The sequence below is a fragment of the Heterodontus francisci genome, chromosome 9, assembly GCF_036365525.1.
Source record: "Heterodontus francisci isolate sHetFra1 chromosome 9, sHetFra1.hap1, whole genome shotgun sequence".
Lineage (NCBI taxonomy): Eukaryota > Metazoa > Chordata > Chondrichthyes > Heterodontiformes > Heterodontidae > Heterodontus > Heterodontus francisci.
In genome coordinates this window covers 57,591,610-57,611,112 of record NC_090379.1, presented here as the reverse complement: position 1 = coordinate 57,611,112, position 19,503 = coordinate 57,591,610, and the positions used below count along the sequence as shown (strand labels likewise).

At 42.0% G+C, this 19,503-nt stretch overlaps 2 protein-coding genes across 2 annotated transcripts in view; one reads left to right on the top strand and one right to left on the bottom strand.

The window, feature by feature from the left end:
* Window positions 1-13,865, bottom strand: part of cgrrf1 (cell growth regulator with ring finger domain 1) — a 32,755-nt gene extending 18,890 nt beyond the window's left edge. Inside the window, exons 1-2 of the mRNA XM_068039166.1 lie at window positions 13,752-13,865; window positions 8,683-9,164 (exon numbers count right to left, since the gene is read on the bottom strand). The gene's annotated coding sequence lies outside the window, so the exon portion shown is untranslated. The remainder of the gene's footprint in view (window positions 1-8,682; window positions 9,165-13,751) is intronic.
* The window catches only part of LOC137373793 (glia maturation factor beta-like), a 29,840-nt gene continuing 24,098 nt past the window's right edge, over window positions 13,762-19,503 (top strand). The window contains exons 1-3 of the mRNA XM_068039167.1: window positions 13,762-14,016; window positions 14,366-14,462; window positions 18,564-18,613. Coding sequence (XP_067895268.1) covers window positions 14,014-14,016; window positions 14,366-14,462; window positions 18,564-18,613 — 150 coding nt within the window. The 5' untranslated portion in view covers window positions 13,762-14,013. The remainder of the gene's footprint in view (window positions 14,017-14,365; window positions 14,463-18,563; window positions 18,614-19,503) is intronic.

Here is a 19,503-nt window from a genome sequence, read left to right as displayed (position 1 = left end):
GCCACCTTCAATAATTTATGCACATATACCCCCAGGTTTCTTTGTTCCTGCATCCAGTTTATATTGTCTCTCCTTGCTCATCCTGCCACAATGTATCACTTCACACTTCTCTGCGTTAAATTTCATCTGCCACATGTCTGCCCATTCCACCAGCCTGTCTATGCCCTCTTGAAGTCCATCACTATCCTTCTCACAGTTTACAATACTTCCAATTTTTGTGTCATTTGCAAATTTTGAAATCGTGCCCTGCATGCCCAAATCTAAATCATTAATATACATTAAGAAAATCAGTGGTCCTAATACTGATCCCTGGGGTATCCCACTGTATACCTGCCTCCAGTCTGAAAAACAACTGCTCACCACGACTCTCTGTATCCTGTCATGCAACCAACGTTGTATCCATGCTGCCACTGTCCCTTTTATTCCATGGGCTTCAACTTTGCTGGCAAGCCGATTATATGGCACTTTATCAAACACCTTTTGGAAGTCCATGTACACCACATCAACCACATTACCCTCATCAACTCTCTCTGTTACTTCATCAAAAAGTCAATCAAGTTGGTGAAACACGATTTGCCTTTAACAAATCCGTGCTGGCTTTCCTTAACAAATCTACACTTGTCCAAGTGACTGTTAATTTTGTCCCGGATTATTGTTTCTAAACACTTGCCCAGCACCAAAGGTAAGCTGACTGGCCTGTGGTTGTTGGGTTTATCCTTATAACCTTTCTTGAACAAGGCTATATCATTTGCAGATCTTCAGTCCTCTGCCATCATCCTGTATCTAAGGAGGACTGAAAGATTATGACCTGTACCTCTGCAATTTCCACCCTTATTTCTCTCAGCATCCCATCTGGTCCTAGTGACTTATTAATGTTAAGTGCAGCCACGATTTCTATTACATCTTTATCAATTTTCAGCCCATACAGTATCTCAATTACTTCTTCATTCACCATAACTCCAGCAGCATCTTCTTCCTTGATCCAGACAGATGCAAAGTATTTATTTAGGACCTCAGCCATGCCCTCTGCCTCCATGAGTTAATCCCATTTTTCGTCCATAATCAGTCCCACCCCTACTCTAACTACTCTTTTATTATTTATATGCCTATAGAAGACTTTTGGATTCACTTTTATGCTAGCTTCCAGTCTCTTCTCATACTCTCTTTTTACCTCTCATTTCCTTTTTCACTTCTCCTCTAAACTGTCTACATTCAGCCTGGTTCTCACTTGTAAGTGACATCTGTCATATACACCCTTTTTCTGCTTCATTTTATTCTGTTTCTCTTTTGTCATCCAGGGAGCTCTGGCTTTGTTTTCCCTACCTTTCCCCCTTGTGGGAATGTACCTCAACTGTACGCAAATCATCTCTTTAAAGGTAGCCCATTGTTCCATTACAGTTTGGCCTGCCAATCTTTCATTCCAATTTACTGGGACAGGTCTGATCTCAACCCACTGAAATTGGCAGTCCTCCAATTAAGTATTTTTACTCCAGATTGCTCTCTGTCTTTTTCCAGAGTTAATTTAAATCTTGTAATACTATGATCATTGTTCCCTAAATGTTCCTCTACTGATATTTGATCCACTTGACCCATCTCATTCCCAGGAATCAGATCCAGCAATGCCTCCTTTCTCATTGGGTTGGAAACGTACTGGTCAAGAAAATTCTCCTGAATATACTTCAGAAGCTCTTCCCCCGCTATGCCCTTTAAACTATTATCCCAGTTTATATTAGGATTATTGAAGTCCCTCATTATCAGTACTCTATAGTTCTTGCACATCTCTAATTTCCCTGCAAATTTGCTCCTCTATTTCTTTCCAACTAGTTGGCAGCCTATAGAATTGTAATGGCACCTCTATTGTTTCTTAACTTTAACCAAATACATTCTGTTCTTCACCCCTCTAGGACATCCTCTCCTTCTAGCACTGTAATATTCTCCTGAATCAATACTGCCATGCCTCCTCCTTTCTTTTCTTTCTTACCTGGACAGCTTGTATTCAGGAATATTTAACACCCAATCATGCCCTTTTTTGAGCCAGGTCTCTCTTATAGCCACAACATCATATTCCCATGTGGTTACTTGCGCCTGCAGCTCACCAAGCTAATTTATCACACGGCGTGCATTTACATACATGCACAATAAACCTGAATTAAATATTCCCTTTTAGTCTGTACAGGTCCCACCTCCCAGAACCAGTTTCAATGTGCCAGGAATCTGAAGCCCTCCCTCCTGCACCATCTTTCCAGCCAAGTATTCATCTGCTCTATCCTCCTATTTCTATACTCACTAGCACATGGCACTGGGAGTAATATGGAGTTCACAACCTTTGAGGTCCTGCTTCGTCATCTGTTTCCTACCTCCCTAAAATCTGCTTTCTGGACCTCATCCCTTTTTCTAGTATGCCATTTGTACCAATATGGACCACAACCTCTGGCTGTTCACCCTCCCCCTTCAGAATATTCTGCACCCACTCAGTGAAGTCCTGGAATCTGGCACCAGGGAGGGAACCATCCTGGAATCACGTCCATGGCCACAGAAATGTCTTCCTATTCCCCCAACTACAGAATCCCCTATTGCTATTGCTTTCCCATTCTTCCTCCTGTCCCCTTGTAAAGCTGAGCCACATGTGGTGATGGTTAGCTCTGGCTGCATTCCCCAGAGGAACCATCATCCTCACCAGTATTCAGAACTGAATACTGGTTGAAGAGCAAGATGCACTCAGGGGACTCCTGCACTACCTGCCTATTCCTCCTTGACTGTCTGGTGGTCACAGGGTGACCACCCCCGAAACAGACTAACCAGCTTTCAGCCTCCAACTGCTGCTCAAGCTTCGAAACCCAGAGCTCAAGCTTCCTCAGCTGATGACATTTCCTGCACATGTGGTTGCCAGGACATGGGAAGTGTCCTGGAGTTCCCATATTGCACAGGATGCACATTCCATGGCACAAAGGTGCCCTGCCATGCTTCTATTTATTGGACTACTTATTAAATTAGGAGAAATAAACTTAAGACTTAAATAAACACTCACCAGCTACTCAGCAATCTGCTCCTTCCTTTGTACTGATATCACTTTATTTCATAGGTAAGTTAACTTAAACACTTTAGTTAACTCTTAATATCATACATCTCAAATTTTAATTTAATGAATAATCATAAGCCTTTTAATATCACTATCCCTCTTTATCCCCCAAATCTGATTAATTCATTAAACACTGATCATAATTATATCAATTATCCAATATACAATGTATAAGATTTATGTCATGTTATGTTAATGTTAAAGTTTATGTATTTTTTCCAAATTGCTTTACTTTTAGTTTTTATACTAATTAATTGATCTAGCTTACTTTATAGATTGATTCAATTAAATGCATATCTGTAGACTCACCCCCGCGCATCTCCTCATGTGATAATGTCACTAAGCGATTTTTTCCCCTCCCATTTGGTTCATTGACTCAGTGAGAAAAGAGAGACAGAGACAGACTATACTCTGCTCCCGGCCTCGCTCTTTATACCGGTCCGCTCCTAGTTGTTTCTTGCCAGTTTCTTATCCATTCTTAGGAATTAGAGACAGAGACAGACTATACTCTGCTCCCGGCCTCGCTCTTTATACCGGTCCGCTCCTAGTTGTTTCTTGCCAGTTTCTTATCCATTCTTAGGAATTAACCCTGAATCCCAACAGTGTTGAGTTTAATTAATAGCCTTCTGAGTGGAGCTTTGTCAAAAACATTTTGGAAGTTGAGGTACAACATGCCATAGGGCTTTCCACAGTCCATGTGGGTTGCCACTTCCTCAAAGAAGTCAAGGAAGGTTAATCAGACAATAGTCTCCCCTTTTGAATTCATGTTGACTGTTGTTTACTTGATTATTATTATACAAAAGGTCAGTTATATTCTAGATAATAAATTCCATTCTTTTACATGGAGTCGAAGTAATACTAATGAGTCTGCAGTTTCTTTGTTTTAGAAACATAGAAAATAGGATCAGGAGTAGGCCATTCGGCCCTTCGAGCCTACACCGTCATTCAATATAATCATGGCTGATCGTCCAAACTCAGTACCCTGTCCTTGTATCCCTTGTTTCCTTTATATCTAACTCTTTCTTGAATATATTTAATGATTTGGCCTTAACTGCTTTCTGTGGTAGAGAATTCCACAGGTTCACCACTCTCTGGGTGAAGAAATCCCTCCTAATCTCAGTACTAAATGGCCTACCCCTTATCCTTAGACTGTGACCCCTCTTCCTGGACTCCCACGCCATCAGGAACATCCTTCCTGCATCTAGTCTGTCCAGTCCTGTGAGAATTTTGTAGGATTCTGAGATCCCCTCTCATTCTTCTAAACTCTAGTGAATATTAGCCTAATCGACCCAATCTCTTTTCATACGTCAGTCCTGCCATCCCAGAAATCAGTCTGGTGAACCTTCACTGCATTCTCTCCATAGTAAGAACATCCTTCCTCAGATAAGGAGACCAAAACTGCACACAATACTCCAGATGTGGTCTCACCAAGGCCTTGTATAATTGCAGCAAGACATCCTTGCTCCTGTACTCGAATCCTTTTGCTATGAAGACAAACATACCATTTGTCTTCTTAACTGCCTGCTGCACCTGCATGCTTACTTTCAGCGACTTGTGCACAAGGACACCCAGGTCCCGCTGCACCTCCCCGTTTCCCAATCTAACGCTGTTCAGATAATAATCTGCCTTTCTGTTTTTGCCACCAAAGTGGATAATCTCACATTTATCCACATTGTACTGCATCTGCCATGTATTTGCCCACTCACTCAACCTGTCCAAATCACACTGGAGCTTCTCTGCATCCTCCTCACAGCTCACACTCCCACCCAGCTTTGTGTCATCTTCAAACTTGGATATATTACATTTAATTCCATTATTTACATCATTATTTATATATTGTGAATAGCTGGGGTCCTAGCACTGATCCCTGCTGTACCGCACTAGCCACTGCCTGCCACTCGGAAAAAGGCCCGTTTATTCCTACTCTTTGTTTCCTGTCTGCCAACCAGTTCTCTATCCACGTCAGTACCTAACCCCCAATCCCATGTGCTTTAATTTTGCATGTTAATCTCTTATGTGGGACCTTATCGAAAGCCTTCTGAAAGTCCAAATACACCACATCCGCTGCTTCTCCCTTATCTATTCTACTAGTTACATCCTCAATAAATTCCAGTAGATTTGTCAAGCATGATTTCCCTTTAGTAAATCCATGTTGACTTTGTCTGATCATGTCATTGTTTTCCAAGTGCTCTGATATTACATCTTTTATAATGGACTCTAGCATTTTCCCCACCTCTGCTGTCAGGCTAACCGGTCTATAATTCCCTGTTTTCTCTCTACCTCCTTTTTTAAATAGTGGGGTTACATTAGCTACCCTCCAATCCATTGGAACTGTTCCAGAGTCTATAGAATTTTGAAAAATGACCAGCAATGCATCCACTATTTCAAGGGCCACTTCCTCAAGTACTCTGGGATGTAGACTATCAGGCCCTGGGGATCTATCGGCCTTCAATCCCATCAATTTCCCTAACACCATTTCCCTACTAATACTGATTTCATACAGTTCCTCCTTCTCACTAGACCCTATGTTCCCCAACATTTCTGGGAGGTAATTTGTGTCCTCCTTTGTGAAGACTGAACCAAAGTATGTACTTAATTGAAGCAAAATACTGCGGATGCTGGAAATCTGAAATAAAAACAAGAAATGCTGGAACCACTCACTTCTTCGGAAGAAGGGTCACTGACCCGAAACGTTAACTCTGCTTCTCTTTTCACAGATGCTGCCAGACCTGCTGAGTGGTTCCAGCATTTCTTGTTTTTATTATGTACTTAATTGGCCTGCCATTTCTTTGTTCCCCATTATAAATTCCCCGGTTTCTGACTGTAAGGGACCCACATTTGTCTTCACTAATCTTTTTCTCTTCACATATCTATAGAAGCTTTTACAGTCAGTTTTTATGTTCTCTGCAAGCTTACTCTCATACTCTATTTTTCCCTTTTTAATCAATCCCTTTGTTCTCCTTTGCTGAATTCTGAACTGCTCCCAATCCTCAGGTTTGCTGCTTGTTCTGGCCTTTTTTATATTTCTCTTCCTTGGATCTAATACTATCCCTAATTTCTTTTGTAAGCCACGGTTGAGCCACCCTTCCTGTTTTATTTTTGCGCCAGACAGGAATGAACAATTGTTGTAATTCATCCATGAGCTCTTTAAATGCTAGCCATTGCCTATCCAATGTCAACCCTTTAAGTAACATTCCCCAATCTATCATAGCCATCTCGCGCCTCATACCTGGATTGTCAGTGGTTTCATACAACTGAGTAACTTGCTCAGCCACTTGAGGGGGCAGTTACGGTCAACCTCATTGCCGTGGGGCCGAAGAACAGCAGGTTTCCTCCCCTAAAGGATATCAGTGAACCGGTTGAGCTTTTATGTCAATCCAACAGCTTCACGGTCACTTTAACTGATCCGAGCTTTTTATTTCCAGATTTCCAGACTCTCACCCTCCATCTTAATGAAGAATTCTTTGATGTTATGGTTGCTCTTCTCCAAGGGACCCCACACAAGATTGTTAACTAATCTTTTCTCATTACACAATACCCAGTCTAGGATGGTCTGTTCTCTAGTTAGTTCCTTAACGTATTGGTCCAAAAAAACATCACGTATGCATTCCAAGAATTCCTCCTCTACAGTATTATTGCTAATTTGGTTTGCCCAATCTATATGTAGATTAAAGTCACTCATATTTACAGTTGCACCCTTATTGCATGTGTCTCTAATTTCTTGTTTAATGCCATCCTCGACATCACCACTGCTGTTTGGGGTCTATATACAATCCCACCAATGTTTTCTGCCCCTTGGTGTTTTAGCTCCACCCATACAGAATCCACATCAGGATTCTCTGATCTAATATCCTTCTGCACTATTGTATTGATTTCCTCTTTTACTAACAACGCTACTCCACCTCCTTTCTTTTTTTGCCTGTCTGTCCTAAATATTGAATACCCCTGGATGTTCAGTTCCCATCCTTGATCACCCTGCAGCCATGTCTCCGCAATCGCAACTATATCGTATCCATTTACATCTATTTTACGCGGTTAATTCGCTACCTTCTTGAGACACAATGCTTTAGGCTTGCTTTTAACATTCTTAGTCATCTTAGCATTATTCCGCACTATGGCCCTATTTGTTTCCAGCCCTTGATTTCCAAGCCTTCCACTTTTGCCTTTTTGTTTCCTGTCTTTCGTTTCTATCCTTGTTTCCTCCTCCTCAGTCTCCCCGACCAGGTTCCCATCCCCCTGCCGTTCTAGTTTAAATCCTCCCCAACAGCACTAGCAAACGCCCCTGCGAGGACATCGGTTCCGGTCCTGCCTGGGTGTAACCTGTCCTGCTTGTACAGGTCCCACCTTCCCCAGAACTGGTCCCAATGTCCCAGGAATCTAAATCCCTCCTTCCTGCAGCATTTCTCCAGCCAGGCATTCATCTGGTCTATTCTCCTATTCCTATACTCACTAACATGTGGCACAGGAAGTAATCCTGAGATTACTACCTTTGAGGTCCTGCTTTTTAATTTAGCACCTAACTCCTTAAATTCATCTTGCAGGACCTCATCCCTTTTTCTACCTATGTCGTCGGTACCAACATGTACCACGACCACTGGCTGTTCACCCTCTGCCTTCAGAATGTCCTGCAGCCGCTCCGAGACATCCTTGCCCCTAGCACCAGGGAGGCAACATACCATCCTGGAGTCCCGTTTGCGGCCACAGAAACGCCTGTCTGTTCCTCTTACAATTAAATCTCCTATCACTATGGCTTTCCCAGTCTTTTTTCCTCCCTGCTGTGCAGCAGAGCCATCCGTGGTGCCACGAACTTGGCTGTTGCTGCTTTCCCCTGGGAGGCCATCCCCCCAACAGTATCCAAAGCGGTATATCTGTTTGAGAGGAGGATGGCCACAGTGGACTCCTGCACTATCTGCCTGCTCCTACTACTCCGCCTGGTGGTCACCCATCCCTTTTCTGCCTGTGCAGCCATTACCTGCGGTGTGACCACCTTGCTAAACGTGCTATCCATGACGTCCTCAGCATCGCGGATGTTCCACAATGAATCCACCTGCAGCTCCAGCGTCCCTGATTTCCCACATAGCGCAGTAGGAGCATATCACGGGTGCGAGCTCGCCTGCCACGACTTACCTTTAGATTAATTAGTTACTCCCTATACTCCCTTTGCCACCTTTTTTGAATATGGACACATTAGCTTAGTTGGTACCTCCCAGTGTAAAGTTGCCAACTCTGGTTGAACATATTTCTGGAGATAGAAACATAGAAAATAGGAGCAGGTGAAGGCCATTTGGCCCTTCCAGCCTGCTTTGCCATTCATTATGATCATGGCTGATCATCCAACTCAGTAACCTGTTCCCGCTTTCGCCCCATATCTTTTGATCCCTTTGGACCCAAGAGCTATATCTAACTCCTTCTTGAAAACATACAATGTTTTGACCTCATCTGCTTTCTGTGGTAGCAAATTCCACAGGCTCACCACTCTCTGATTCCATCACATGATCTCCCACTGCCAATCACTCAGCCCAGTGAAACAGCCTTTTCCCCCATCCCAATATTTCTTATAACTAATAAACAAAAGTGTTCAAAGAAAATGAAAGAAAAATCACCATTCTCCTGAATTGCAGAGTCCATCTTTAATTCCTGGAGTCTTCTGGCCAACCTTGGAGGATCAGTATCCCTATTCCAGTGTTGCAATGACTTTTTCATAATGATTGAGAGCATTTCACAAACCTCTTTCCCAGTCTCAGCGCTTTTATTTTTAAATTACACTCAATCTTAAGAATCATTGAATTTTAAAGCACAGAAGGAGACCATTCTGCTCTTTGTGTCTGTGCTCTGACTGAGTCTTCCATTTAGTTCCATTACCATACACTTTTTGTGTACTCCTTTGAAAAAGAAAAAAATCCTCTAAAGTTGTTCTGGATTTTGCTTCCACTACTCTTTCTGGCAGGTTCTCACTATTCCGACAACCCCACAGCTTATTTGAAGGCAGTGACAGGTGAGTAAGTGTTGGTGTCACCTCCCTGAGCAAGCTTGAATTTCTAGAATAACAGAAAATGCTGGAAATACACAGCAGGTCTGGCAGCGTCTGTGGAGAGAGAAACAGAGTTAATGTTTCAGGTCTGCGACCTTTCATCAGAACTGGCAAAGGTTAGAAATGTAATAGGTTTTGAGCAAGTGAAAAGAGCAAAAGAAAATGTCTGTGATAGGGTGGTAGGGCAGAGGGCAGGAGAGATTAAATGACAAAGATATCATGGAACAAAAGGCAAAGGGAGTAGTAATAGCCGTAGTAAAAGACAAAGCATTTGTCCAGAGACAGTGTTAATGGTAGAATAATGAACAGCTTTGTCCAAAAGCAAAAACATGAAAAAGTTTAAAACTGGCACATGGTATAAAAGACATGATAAATAAAAATGTTAAGCAACCGGAAGCTCGGGGTCACGCTTGCAGACTGAGTGGAGGTGTTCCGCAAAGCGATCACCCAATCTGTGTTTGGTCTCTCCAATGTAGAGGAGACAGCATTGTGAGCAACGAATACAGTATACTAAATTGAAAGAAGTACAAGTAAATCGCTGTTTCACCTGGAAGGAGTTTTTGGGGCCTTGAATGGTGAGGAGAGAAGCGGTTACACCTCCTACAATTGCATGGGAAGGTGCCGTGGGAAGGGGATGAGGTGTCAAGGGTAATGGAGGATTGGACCAGGATGTCGCAGAGGGACAGTCCCTTCGGAATGCTGACAAGGGTGCTGGATGATCCTTTGGATGTGTAGGCTGGTGGAGTGGAAAGTAAGGACAAGGGGAACCCTGTCACGGTTCTGGGAGGGAGGGGAAGGGGTGAGGGCAGATGCATGGGAAATGGGTCGGACCCGTTCGAGGGTCCTGTCAACCACAGTGAGGGGGTGCATCATCAGAACAGATGTGATAGAGACAGAGAAACTGGGAGGATGGAATGGAGTCCTTACAATTGGCAGGGCATGAGGAAGTGTCGTCGTGGTAGCTGTGGGAGTTGGTGGGCTGATGATGATGACAACCTCCACATCCAAAGGATCATCATACCCATTTCCTGCATCTCCAGTGTGATGCCACCACCAAACAGATCTTCCTTTCCCCTCCCCTGTCAGCATTCCGAAGGGAACATTCTCTCCATGACACCCTGGTCCATTCCTCCCTCACCTCCAACACCTCTCTCCCCTTCCCATGGCACTTTCCCATTATTACACCAATGTGTTTTGTTGAAAAATAATTTTCTTTGGTCCACTGACTGGAGACCTGTATTTATATTTTTTTTAAAAGACATTTTTAAAAGACAAGCTGCCAGCAAAGTCATCCTTTCAGCTTAAGATGATCAACCTAGTTTGCTGCACTGGATCCTACATTGCAAATGACTGTGAGCAGGGAGATGTCTGCTAATATACCAGCAAGAACCAAGACTCAGGAAGTTTAGGGAAACTGTTTGTTCTCTTTCTTTTAGCAAGAGGAAGAAATACTGTTAAATGCTATGGTTGAATCACTGAGTAACTATCATGTGACAAGCCCCTCCCCATCTGTGGTTCTAAACTGGTGTTTTCTTTGCAGCAGAGGAAAAGCAACTGGGCTCTGACATGAGTCCTAAATGGGAGTCCCTCTCTCTCTCCATTCCAGCTTGAAAGCTTTTAAATCCTGCCTGTTGACTGACCATCTTTGCAAATTCAGCTACAATCAGAAACCCCACTGGAGGAAATCATCCGCATTGCTGTCTCCAAGAGACTCACCGAACCAGTCATCTACCTCTTCAAACTAAAAGCCTCGGGACCACTGAATTCAGCTAGAAGTCAGCCAAATACAAACTTCACAGACTGTATACCTTTTTTAAATGGCTCTAACTCAACCAATCTAATTTTCCCCGCTCTGTAACCTATTTGTGTGTGTGTAAACGCCTAGTGTGCGTGTGTGTGTGAAAGTTGGCGCGTTGTTTATTATTTTTATTAGTTTGGTTTAGGTACAATAAAGTTAACCTCTTTCTTTGTTAAACTCAAGAAAACCTGTCCGATTGGTTCTTGTTATGATCATAGCAAGTAAATAATCAAATACCTACTGGATTGGCCAGTACTACCACTTAAAGAAAGAGTTAAACCTGCTGTGGTCAAACAAGGAGAGGGAAAAGAGGGAAGCCCTTTGACCCCTCCTCACTTGACTGTAACACCGTGCAATTGCAGGAGGTGCAACACCTGCCCTTTTAACCTTCTCTCTCCTCACCATCCAAGGCCTCAAACCTTCCAGGTGAAGCAGCGATTTACTTGTACTTCTTTCAATTTAGTATAATGTATTCGCTGCTTGCAATGCAGTCTCCTCTACACTGGGGAGACCAAATGCAGTTTGGGGACCACTTTGTGGAACACCTCTGCTCAATCCACAAGCATGACTCCGAACTTCCAGTTGCTTGTAATTTTAATTCACCACCCTGCTCTCATGCCCACATTTCTGGCCTCAGCCTGCTGCAGTGTTCCAGTGAAGCTCAACGCAAGAATCATAGAATTGTTGTAGTGCAGAAGGAGGCCATTTGGCCCATCATGTCTACACCATCTCTTCGAATGAGTAGTTTACCTAATGCTGTTCCACCGCCGTCTCCTTGTAACCTTGCACATTCTTCCTTTTCAGATAACAGTCCAATCCCCTTTTGTATGCCTCGATTGAACCTGCCTCCACCACACTCTCAGGCAGTGCATTCCAGATCCTAACCACTTGTTGCACGAAGAAGTTTTTCCCCGTGTCGCTTTTCCTTCTTTTGCCAATCACTTTAAAACTGTGCCCTCTAGTTCTCGATCCTTTCATGAGTGGGAACAGTTTCTCCCTATCCAGACTGTCCAGACCCCTCATGATTTTGAATATGTCTAGCAAATCTCCTCTCAGCCTTTTCTTCTCCAAGGAAAACAGTCCCAACTTCACTAATCTGTCTTCATACCTGAAGTTCCTCATCCCTGAAATCATTCTCATGAATTGTTTCTGTACCCTATCCAATGCCCTCATATCTTTCCTAAAGTGCGGCGCTCAGAACTGGACACAATACTTCAGCTGAGGCCAAACCAGTGTTTTATACAAGTTTAACATAACCTCCTTGTTCTTGTACTGAATGCCCCTATTAATAAAGTCCAGGGTACTGTATGCTTTATTAACTGTGCTCTCAACCTGTCCTGCCACTATCAATGACTTATGCAAACATACCCCCAGGTCCCTCTGCTCTTGCACCCCTTTTAGAATTGTAACCTGTATGTGATATTGCCTCTCCAAGTTCTTCCGACCAAAATGAATCACTTCACATTTCATCTGACACTTTTCTGCCCATTACCCCAACTTGTCTATGCCCTTTTGCAGTTCTACACTATCCTCCTCACAGTTCACAATGCTTCCAAGTTTCATATCATCCGCAAATTTTGAAATTGTGCCCTGTACTCCAAGATCAAGGTCATTAATATATATCAGTAAGAGCAAGGGTCCCTGACCCTGGGGGAACTCCTCTACAAACTTTCCTCCAGCCCGAAGAACATCCATTAACCACTACTCTCTGTTTCCTGTCACTCAAGCAATTCCGTATCCATGTTGCTACTGTCCCTTTTATTCCATGAGCTATAATTTTGCTCACAAGTCTGTTGTGCGGCACTGTATCAAATGCCTTTTGGAAGTCCATGTACAGGGCGGCGCAGTGGTTAGCACTGCAGCCTCACAGCTCCAGCGACCCAGGTTCAGTTCTGGGTACTGCCTGTGCGGAGTTTGCAAGTTCTCCCTGTGTCTGCGTGGGTTTCCTCCCACCTCCAAAGACTTGCAGGTTGATAGGTAAATTGGCCATTGTAAATTGCCCCTAGTGTAGGTAGGTGGTAGGAGAATGGTGGGGATATGGGGTTAATGTAGGATTAGTAGAAATGGGTGGTTGTTGGTCGGCACAGATTCGGTGGGCCGAAGAGCCTGTTTCAGTGCTGTATCTCTAAATAAATAAATAAAAAATCATATCAACTGCATTACCCTCATCAACCCTCTCTGTTATCTCTTCAAAAAACTCCAGCAAATTAGTTAAACATGATTTTCCCTTAGGAAATCCATGCTGGCTTTCCTTACTTAACTGGCATTTGTCCATGTGACTATTAATTTGGTCCCAAATTATTGTTTCTAGAATGTTCCCCACCACCAAAGTTCAACTGATTGGCCTGCAATGGCTTGGCTTATGTTTACATCTTTTTTGAAAAAGGGTGTAACATTTGCAATTCTCCAGTCCTCTGCCACCACCAGAGTCTATGGAAGACTGGAACATTATGGCCAATGCCTCCACCCTTTCCAAGCTCCAGGTACATCTTCTGATTAGGCACTCTACAGCCCTCTGGACTCAACATTGAGTTCAATAACTTCAGACCATGACTGCCATTTTGATTGTTTTTTCAATGTGCCTGTCTTAATCTCGTTTTCAGGTTTTTGCTTTTGGAAGGAGCTGTTCATTATTCTGCCATTAACACTCTGGACAAATTGATTTGTATTTTACTTGACAATTACTACTCCCTTTTCCTTTGTTCCTTGACATCTGTCATTTAAAAATCTCCTGCTCTCTGCCCAATTACACACATTCCCATTTTTGCGCTTCCCTCCCCCAACGCCTGCTTACAACCTATGACATTTCTAACCTTTGCCAGTTCCGATGAAAGGTGACTGACCTGAAACGTTAACTCTTTTTCTCTACACAGATGCTGCCAGACCCGCTGAGTAGTTCCAGCACTTTTTGTGTTTTAGATTTCCAGCATCCGGAGTGTTTTCCTAAACTGCTCCATCCCAGATCCCCAGGATCTTCCCGATGATGTCATTTGAATGAGAAAGGACTGGTCCAGGTGCTGATTGGTTCTTGCCTGAATCACGAGACTGGAAGGAGCTGAAGGGAAAACAGGAGCTGGGCTGAGAAAGTGGGGCAAATATTCCGGAATGGTGAGACGTTGCCTTGGAGCGGGGTGGTAGGGTGTATGTGCGCTGTCCGAGTGCCGCAGGCTCAGCGATGTGAGAGCGGCCGGCCTGCCGCTCCAGGGCCGTTGCCGTTAGAGGAATGGGCGGCCAGAGCCGGCACGGCCTAAAATCCCTCAATTATTATTTGTTTTCTTTTGGCTCGTTTCGGTTTTGTCCATGATGGAGAATTAAACCAACCAATCAATAGATTACCCATGATATCAATAGAATACGGATATCATAAAATTAGCCAGGGTCGCTTGAGGAATGTCTTGCTTTCTGTTTGTAATGGCCTGTGTGTGTTTCCTCTCCCCGCTTGTGCCGTTCTTTCCAGAGCTGCCCGGTGAGTTTGTGTGGTGTCGACAAACAGCTGATGGAAAAGCTTAAAAAATTTCGCTTTCGCAAAGAAACCACGAATGCTGCTTTGATAAGTGAGTGAAACGTCTTTACACAGTGAGTTGATTGGTTCAGTGTCACCATCTGCTTATTTCAGGGTTACCGAGCCCCACCCGTTTAAGGCACAGGGGATTTGAGGGGGGGGGGGGGTCAACTCGAGGCTAGAGTTCCGATGAAGGGTCACTGACCCGAAACGTTAACTCTGCTTCTCTTTCCACAGATGCTGCCAGACCTGCTGAGTGGATCCAGCATTTCTTGTTTTTGTTTCAGATTTCCAGCATCCGCAGTATTTTGCTTTTATTATTATCGAGGCTAGAGTTTGCTGTGAGCGGGTTAACGATTGCCGCTCGCCATTTGTTAAGACTTGCTCATGTGCTTTCTGTGGGGTTTTTCACAGCGAGTTGCAGTTCGCGGAACATTCAAAAAGCGCGTTGTCATCTACAGGGAATGTGGGGTGTGAGTGAGAGAGTGGGACAGGCAGTTGTGTAGTTCTTTATCCAAATGGCACGATGGATCATTATTGATCAGCGCAGAGTCTGAAGCAACAAATTCTAGCAGTGAATTTACCGTCAAATCAGGTACAGAAAGTGAAATGGGGAAAGAAAGATTGAATTAAGTAAGAAAGAACGAAAAAGTAAATATAATATTTTTTTCCAAAAGTCTCTAGAAATTAAAGGCATAAGACTCCATGCTTGTAGAAGTAAATTTTCAGTGCCAGAGAGGCTGTTTAGCAGCAGTTAAGATATAGCACGCTGCTAAAGTTGTACTGAGAATAGTTAAATTCTATCTTTTTTGTGGAAAACTTAGTCCGTATCTACAACTCCAGTAGATGAACATCCACTGTTCAATACATTTGAATAGCGATGCAGTTGGCATTTTTGCACAAAAATTGCACATCTCGGACAGCAAAGTCTGGATTTTTGTGTTCATGTGTGCTTGCCGAAAGTAGTGAGTGTTCTTCGTCTCTCTCTTGCTTTCACAGATAAATCTGGCCCTTTTGTTTTGGAACATTTAGAATTTGATTTAATAATCAGGAAAGTTTTATTTTTTTCTCCAGTTGTAAAACTCCAGACTACCCAAAAACAAAATAGATCTTTGACTTTACTCATGGAAAACACTCATCTAAATCACCATTGGGTTCAGTACATGTAATCAGAAAGCCACAAATTGCAAGCATGATTTTAAAAGGATAGGTTATTTTGTAGCATACAAGCCTTCTAATAGATTGATTTGCAATCTTGTTAGTGAAGCTATAATTCTCTGAAGTCCTTGTTTGAAACAAAACCTTTTAAATGCAAGGAACTTTTTTTGTTGGCATTATTATGACACTTTCGGCTGTCTCAAATCCATAGTCAAATGACAAATATATTTGGTTTTGTTCAAGTAAAGTCAATTGGAGATAGAAAATGCTTAAAATTCAAAACAATTGAAAGAATTGTAGTTCTATAGAAAATTACTAAGATTGTTTTTGAATAAAGTGAAGTATCTATGATTAACAGAGATTTTCTCTGCCTTTCATTCCATGTGCAATGTATGTTTGAATTGCAAAGTTTTAATGAAACATTAGCTTTTTAAAATATTTGCGAAATTTTATTTAATCTAAAACATGCAGTTTAAATATGCTGTTCATTTATCAGCCTCTGCAGGATTCTAAATTTAAATCTGCTCCAAGAGATGTAATAATCTTCTAAGAAAATCGCTTTTGGGGGAGGGGTGTAATTTGAGCCTAACCGACCTAGTGGAAAACTGATGTAATCAGCTTTGCTGCCTAATTATACTTTTCTAATGAAGTAAATGAAAAGTAGAGTTGGGCAACCTGTCTGTTATGTCCCTTTCCCACTAGGTGGTGTAAACATTTATGCCCATATAATTTCACAATTCAGGCTATTTGTGCCTGTGCAGGTGCTTGTTCTTCAGTTGAAGCTATTTGTCCTAAGCTTGTTGCCCTGCCCTTTCCTTGCATCTTTTGTGTTCCTTGTCAAACGTTTACCCTGTTCTCTATTTAAAAAGATAATATCTGCGTCAATAGCCACTTCTACTGCATGCAATATTGTAATAACCTGCGTGGTTGGAAATAAATCTTCTAACTTCCCCTTTTATTTTTCTGGTGGTTTTCCTAAGTATATGCTGCTTGTTAATTGATTTTCTCCCCCCTACTGGTTGGCACGCTAAACCTTTTCATAATTTTGCAAATGTTAGATTCTCCACCCTCAAGCTGTGTCTCAATGAAATAAGTGTTTTCTAATGTCCTTCCAATAGAGATCTCCAGTGCTTATATGAAGTCTGGCTTTGGCCTAATCAACGTCTTGCACAAATTCAATTTCACCTCTACTTTTGTATTGGATATCCCTTTTATATAAAACCAGAATTCTATGTATTTTTATAGCTTTTTCTGTGCTTTCACTCACCTTTTAAAGACCCATAAATCTGCACACCGAGATCTCTGTTCTCCACTCTTAAGAATCTTACTGTTTAAGATGTACTTTTGGCGAAGAAATAATGAAAGTATTTGCTTTGCATTGAATTACACCTTACCAAGTGGGAAGAACAGAAAGAAAATTACTCCTGTCTACCCACTCATTTAATTTGTTTTCTGACTTGCAAGTTCTTGCATGCTTTTTCAGTTTGTCATGCCCTTAATTTGCTAATGGCAAACTTTGGTATCACCTCTCTTGAGCTTATGTCCCCAAATTATTTTCTACAGATGGGACACAGAAATTACAGTATAGATCGGTAAGGCACCCCACCAGGTTCTGTCAATCTGAAGAACATTAATTTACCTCCACTCCTTTTTTTCTCTCAAGCTATTACTGTCTATAAAATTACATGCCCTTTAATGCCACATGCCTCAATCTTCACAACAATAAGTAATCAAGCAAAACCTGCCATTTAGAAATTTGTGCTGACAGTCTTTGATTAGTGTGTGTGTATATATAATACATATGTTGTAAAAGTGATTTTCCATTTTGTCCCTTTCCCAAGCAATGGTATGAATAGTTTGTTACTCAGTCCTTTTGGCTTGCTTCCCATTTCTTAACATTTTCAGAAATTATAGCAAATGTCTTTGCTACATCCTCACCAACCACTCCCAGTACTCTACAAAGCCTACCATCTTGGCCAGAGAATTTTTCTCCTTTCAGTACAATGAATCCAAGCAAAAATTCTGAAGATTCTGATGTACTTTTAACTGGCTTTAACATCAAATTGTGAAATATATTGCCAAAAATAGCATATATACCTTCAAGGTTGCTAATTAGTTTACTGTGGCTAGTCCACTGTCCTGCATATGAAAGGGTAAAGTCCAGTCTATTCCCGTAGTAGTTACAATTGGGCAAGTGAAGCAATCAGCTGTAAGAGATCTATATTAAAAAAGAGATTGAGTAATTAGTTCAGTGATCATCTGTAGTTCAGAGGCAGCGCCTGGGTCATTTTTAAATGAAAAGGTTGCTGTGAAGATCTAAACTGGGTAGTGGAACCACGATTTAAAAGGATCTCTCCAATGTTGGTGGGCTGTGCTCAAGAGGATTTCTTGAATGAAGGATTAGATATTCTGAATTTTTTTTCCATTGGACGTGCTTCAGGAGGGTGTCAACTCAGGTATAATTGATGAATGTAAACTCTTGAGCTAAAATAGAAACAAACCTTAGTAAATGCGAACAGCAAAGTATAGGTCTGGTTCCTGTCATCACATCTTTTTAATTTATATTCTTATTATTTTCTGTACTGCAGCAGACCTTGGAATAAAGCTCATCTCAACACAAGCAGAGGTTTAAACTTGGGGCAAATGAACATTTATAATCAAATAAGAACACAATGATAGAAAAAGTTGAGATTAAACCATATCACTGGCATATTTATTCAGTACACTAAAGTAGATGTATTTTGTATACTGCTGTGAATTAAACAAAAACTCAGTTTTTGTATCCAAAGTAGTACTTTTCTACTTTTCCGTCACTTACCACGAGACACTGCAAACTAATTTGGAGTATCCTTAATGGAAGAATAATAGAAAATAAACTGGTAGTTTATATTGGAAATTAACAAAATACTGTACTATATGTCTAGCTTACCTCAGTTTAACAGGTGCTTGAACTATAGTTTCAGAAAAAAACACAATGTATTACTTTTTGTCATAGTGAAGATTGATCAAGAGCAACATATGGTGATCCTGGATGAAGAGTATGAGGTTGGTCACTTTTTAACTTAAACATTTTTAGCCAGGTGGTTCTATTTAGAAAAAAAATCGTATAACATGTTTCATAATTTAACTGAGAAGAACTGACGCTAATGTAATGTTAAACAAAAACAAAAAGTGCTGGAAATACTAAGGTCTGGCAGCATCTGTGGTGAGAGAAGCAGAGTTAGCGTTTCAGGTCTGAGACCCTTCATCAGAACTGACAACGGTTAGAAAAGAATTAGCTTTTAAGCAAGTGAAGGGGTGGGGGAGAGAACAAAGGGGAAGGTTTTTGATAGGGGGAGAGAACAAAGGGGAAGGTTTTTGATAGGGCAGGAGAGATTAAATAACAAAGCTGTACTACGACAAAAGCAAAGCGTGTATTGATGCTTGTGATGAAAGACAAAGCTTTAGACCTGAGAGACTGTTAATAGCAGAATAATGAGCAGCTCTGACTACATGAAAAGCAGGCACCTGGTTAAATAAAATATTAAAGGTCAGTCATGCTCTGAAGTTATTGAACTCTATGTTCAGTCTGCAAGGCTGTAGAGTGACTAATCGAAAAATCAGGTGCTGCTCCTCGCTTGCGTTCACTGGAGCAGGCCAAAGACACAAATGTTGACATGAGGGCGAGGGCGGGGGCGGGTGGAGTGTTGAAATGGCAAGCAACTGGAAGTTCAGGGTCATGCTTTTGGACTGAGCGGAGGTGTTCAGCAAAGCAGTCACCCAGTCTGTGTTTGGTCTCCCCAGTGTAGCGGAGACTGCATTGTGAGCAGCAAATACAGTACATCAAATTGAAAGAAGTACAAGTAAATCGCTGCTTCGCCTGAAAGGAGTGTTTGGGGCCTGGGATACTGCGGAGAGAGGAGGTAAATGGGTAGGTATTACACCTCCTGCGATTG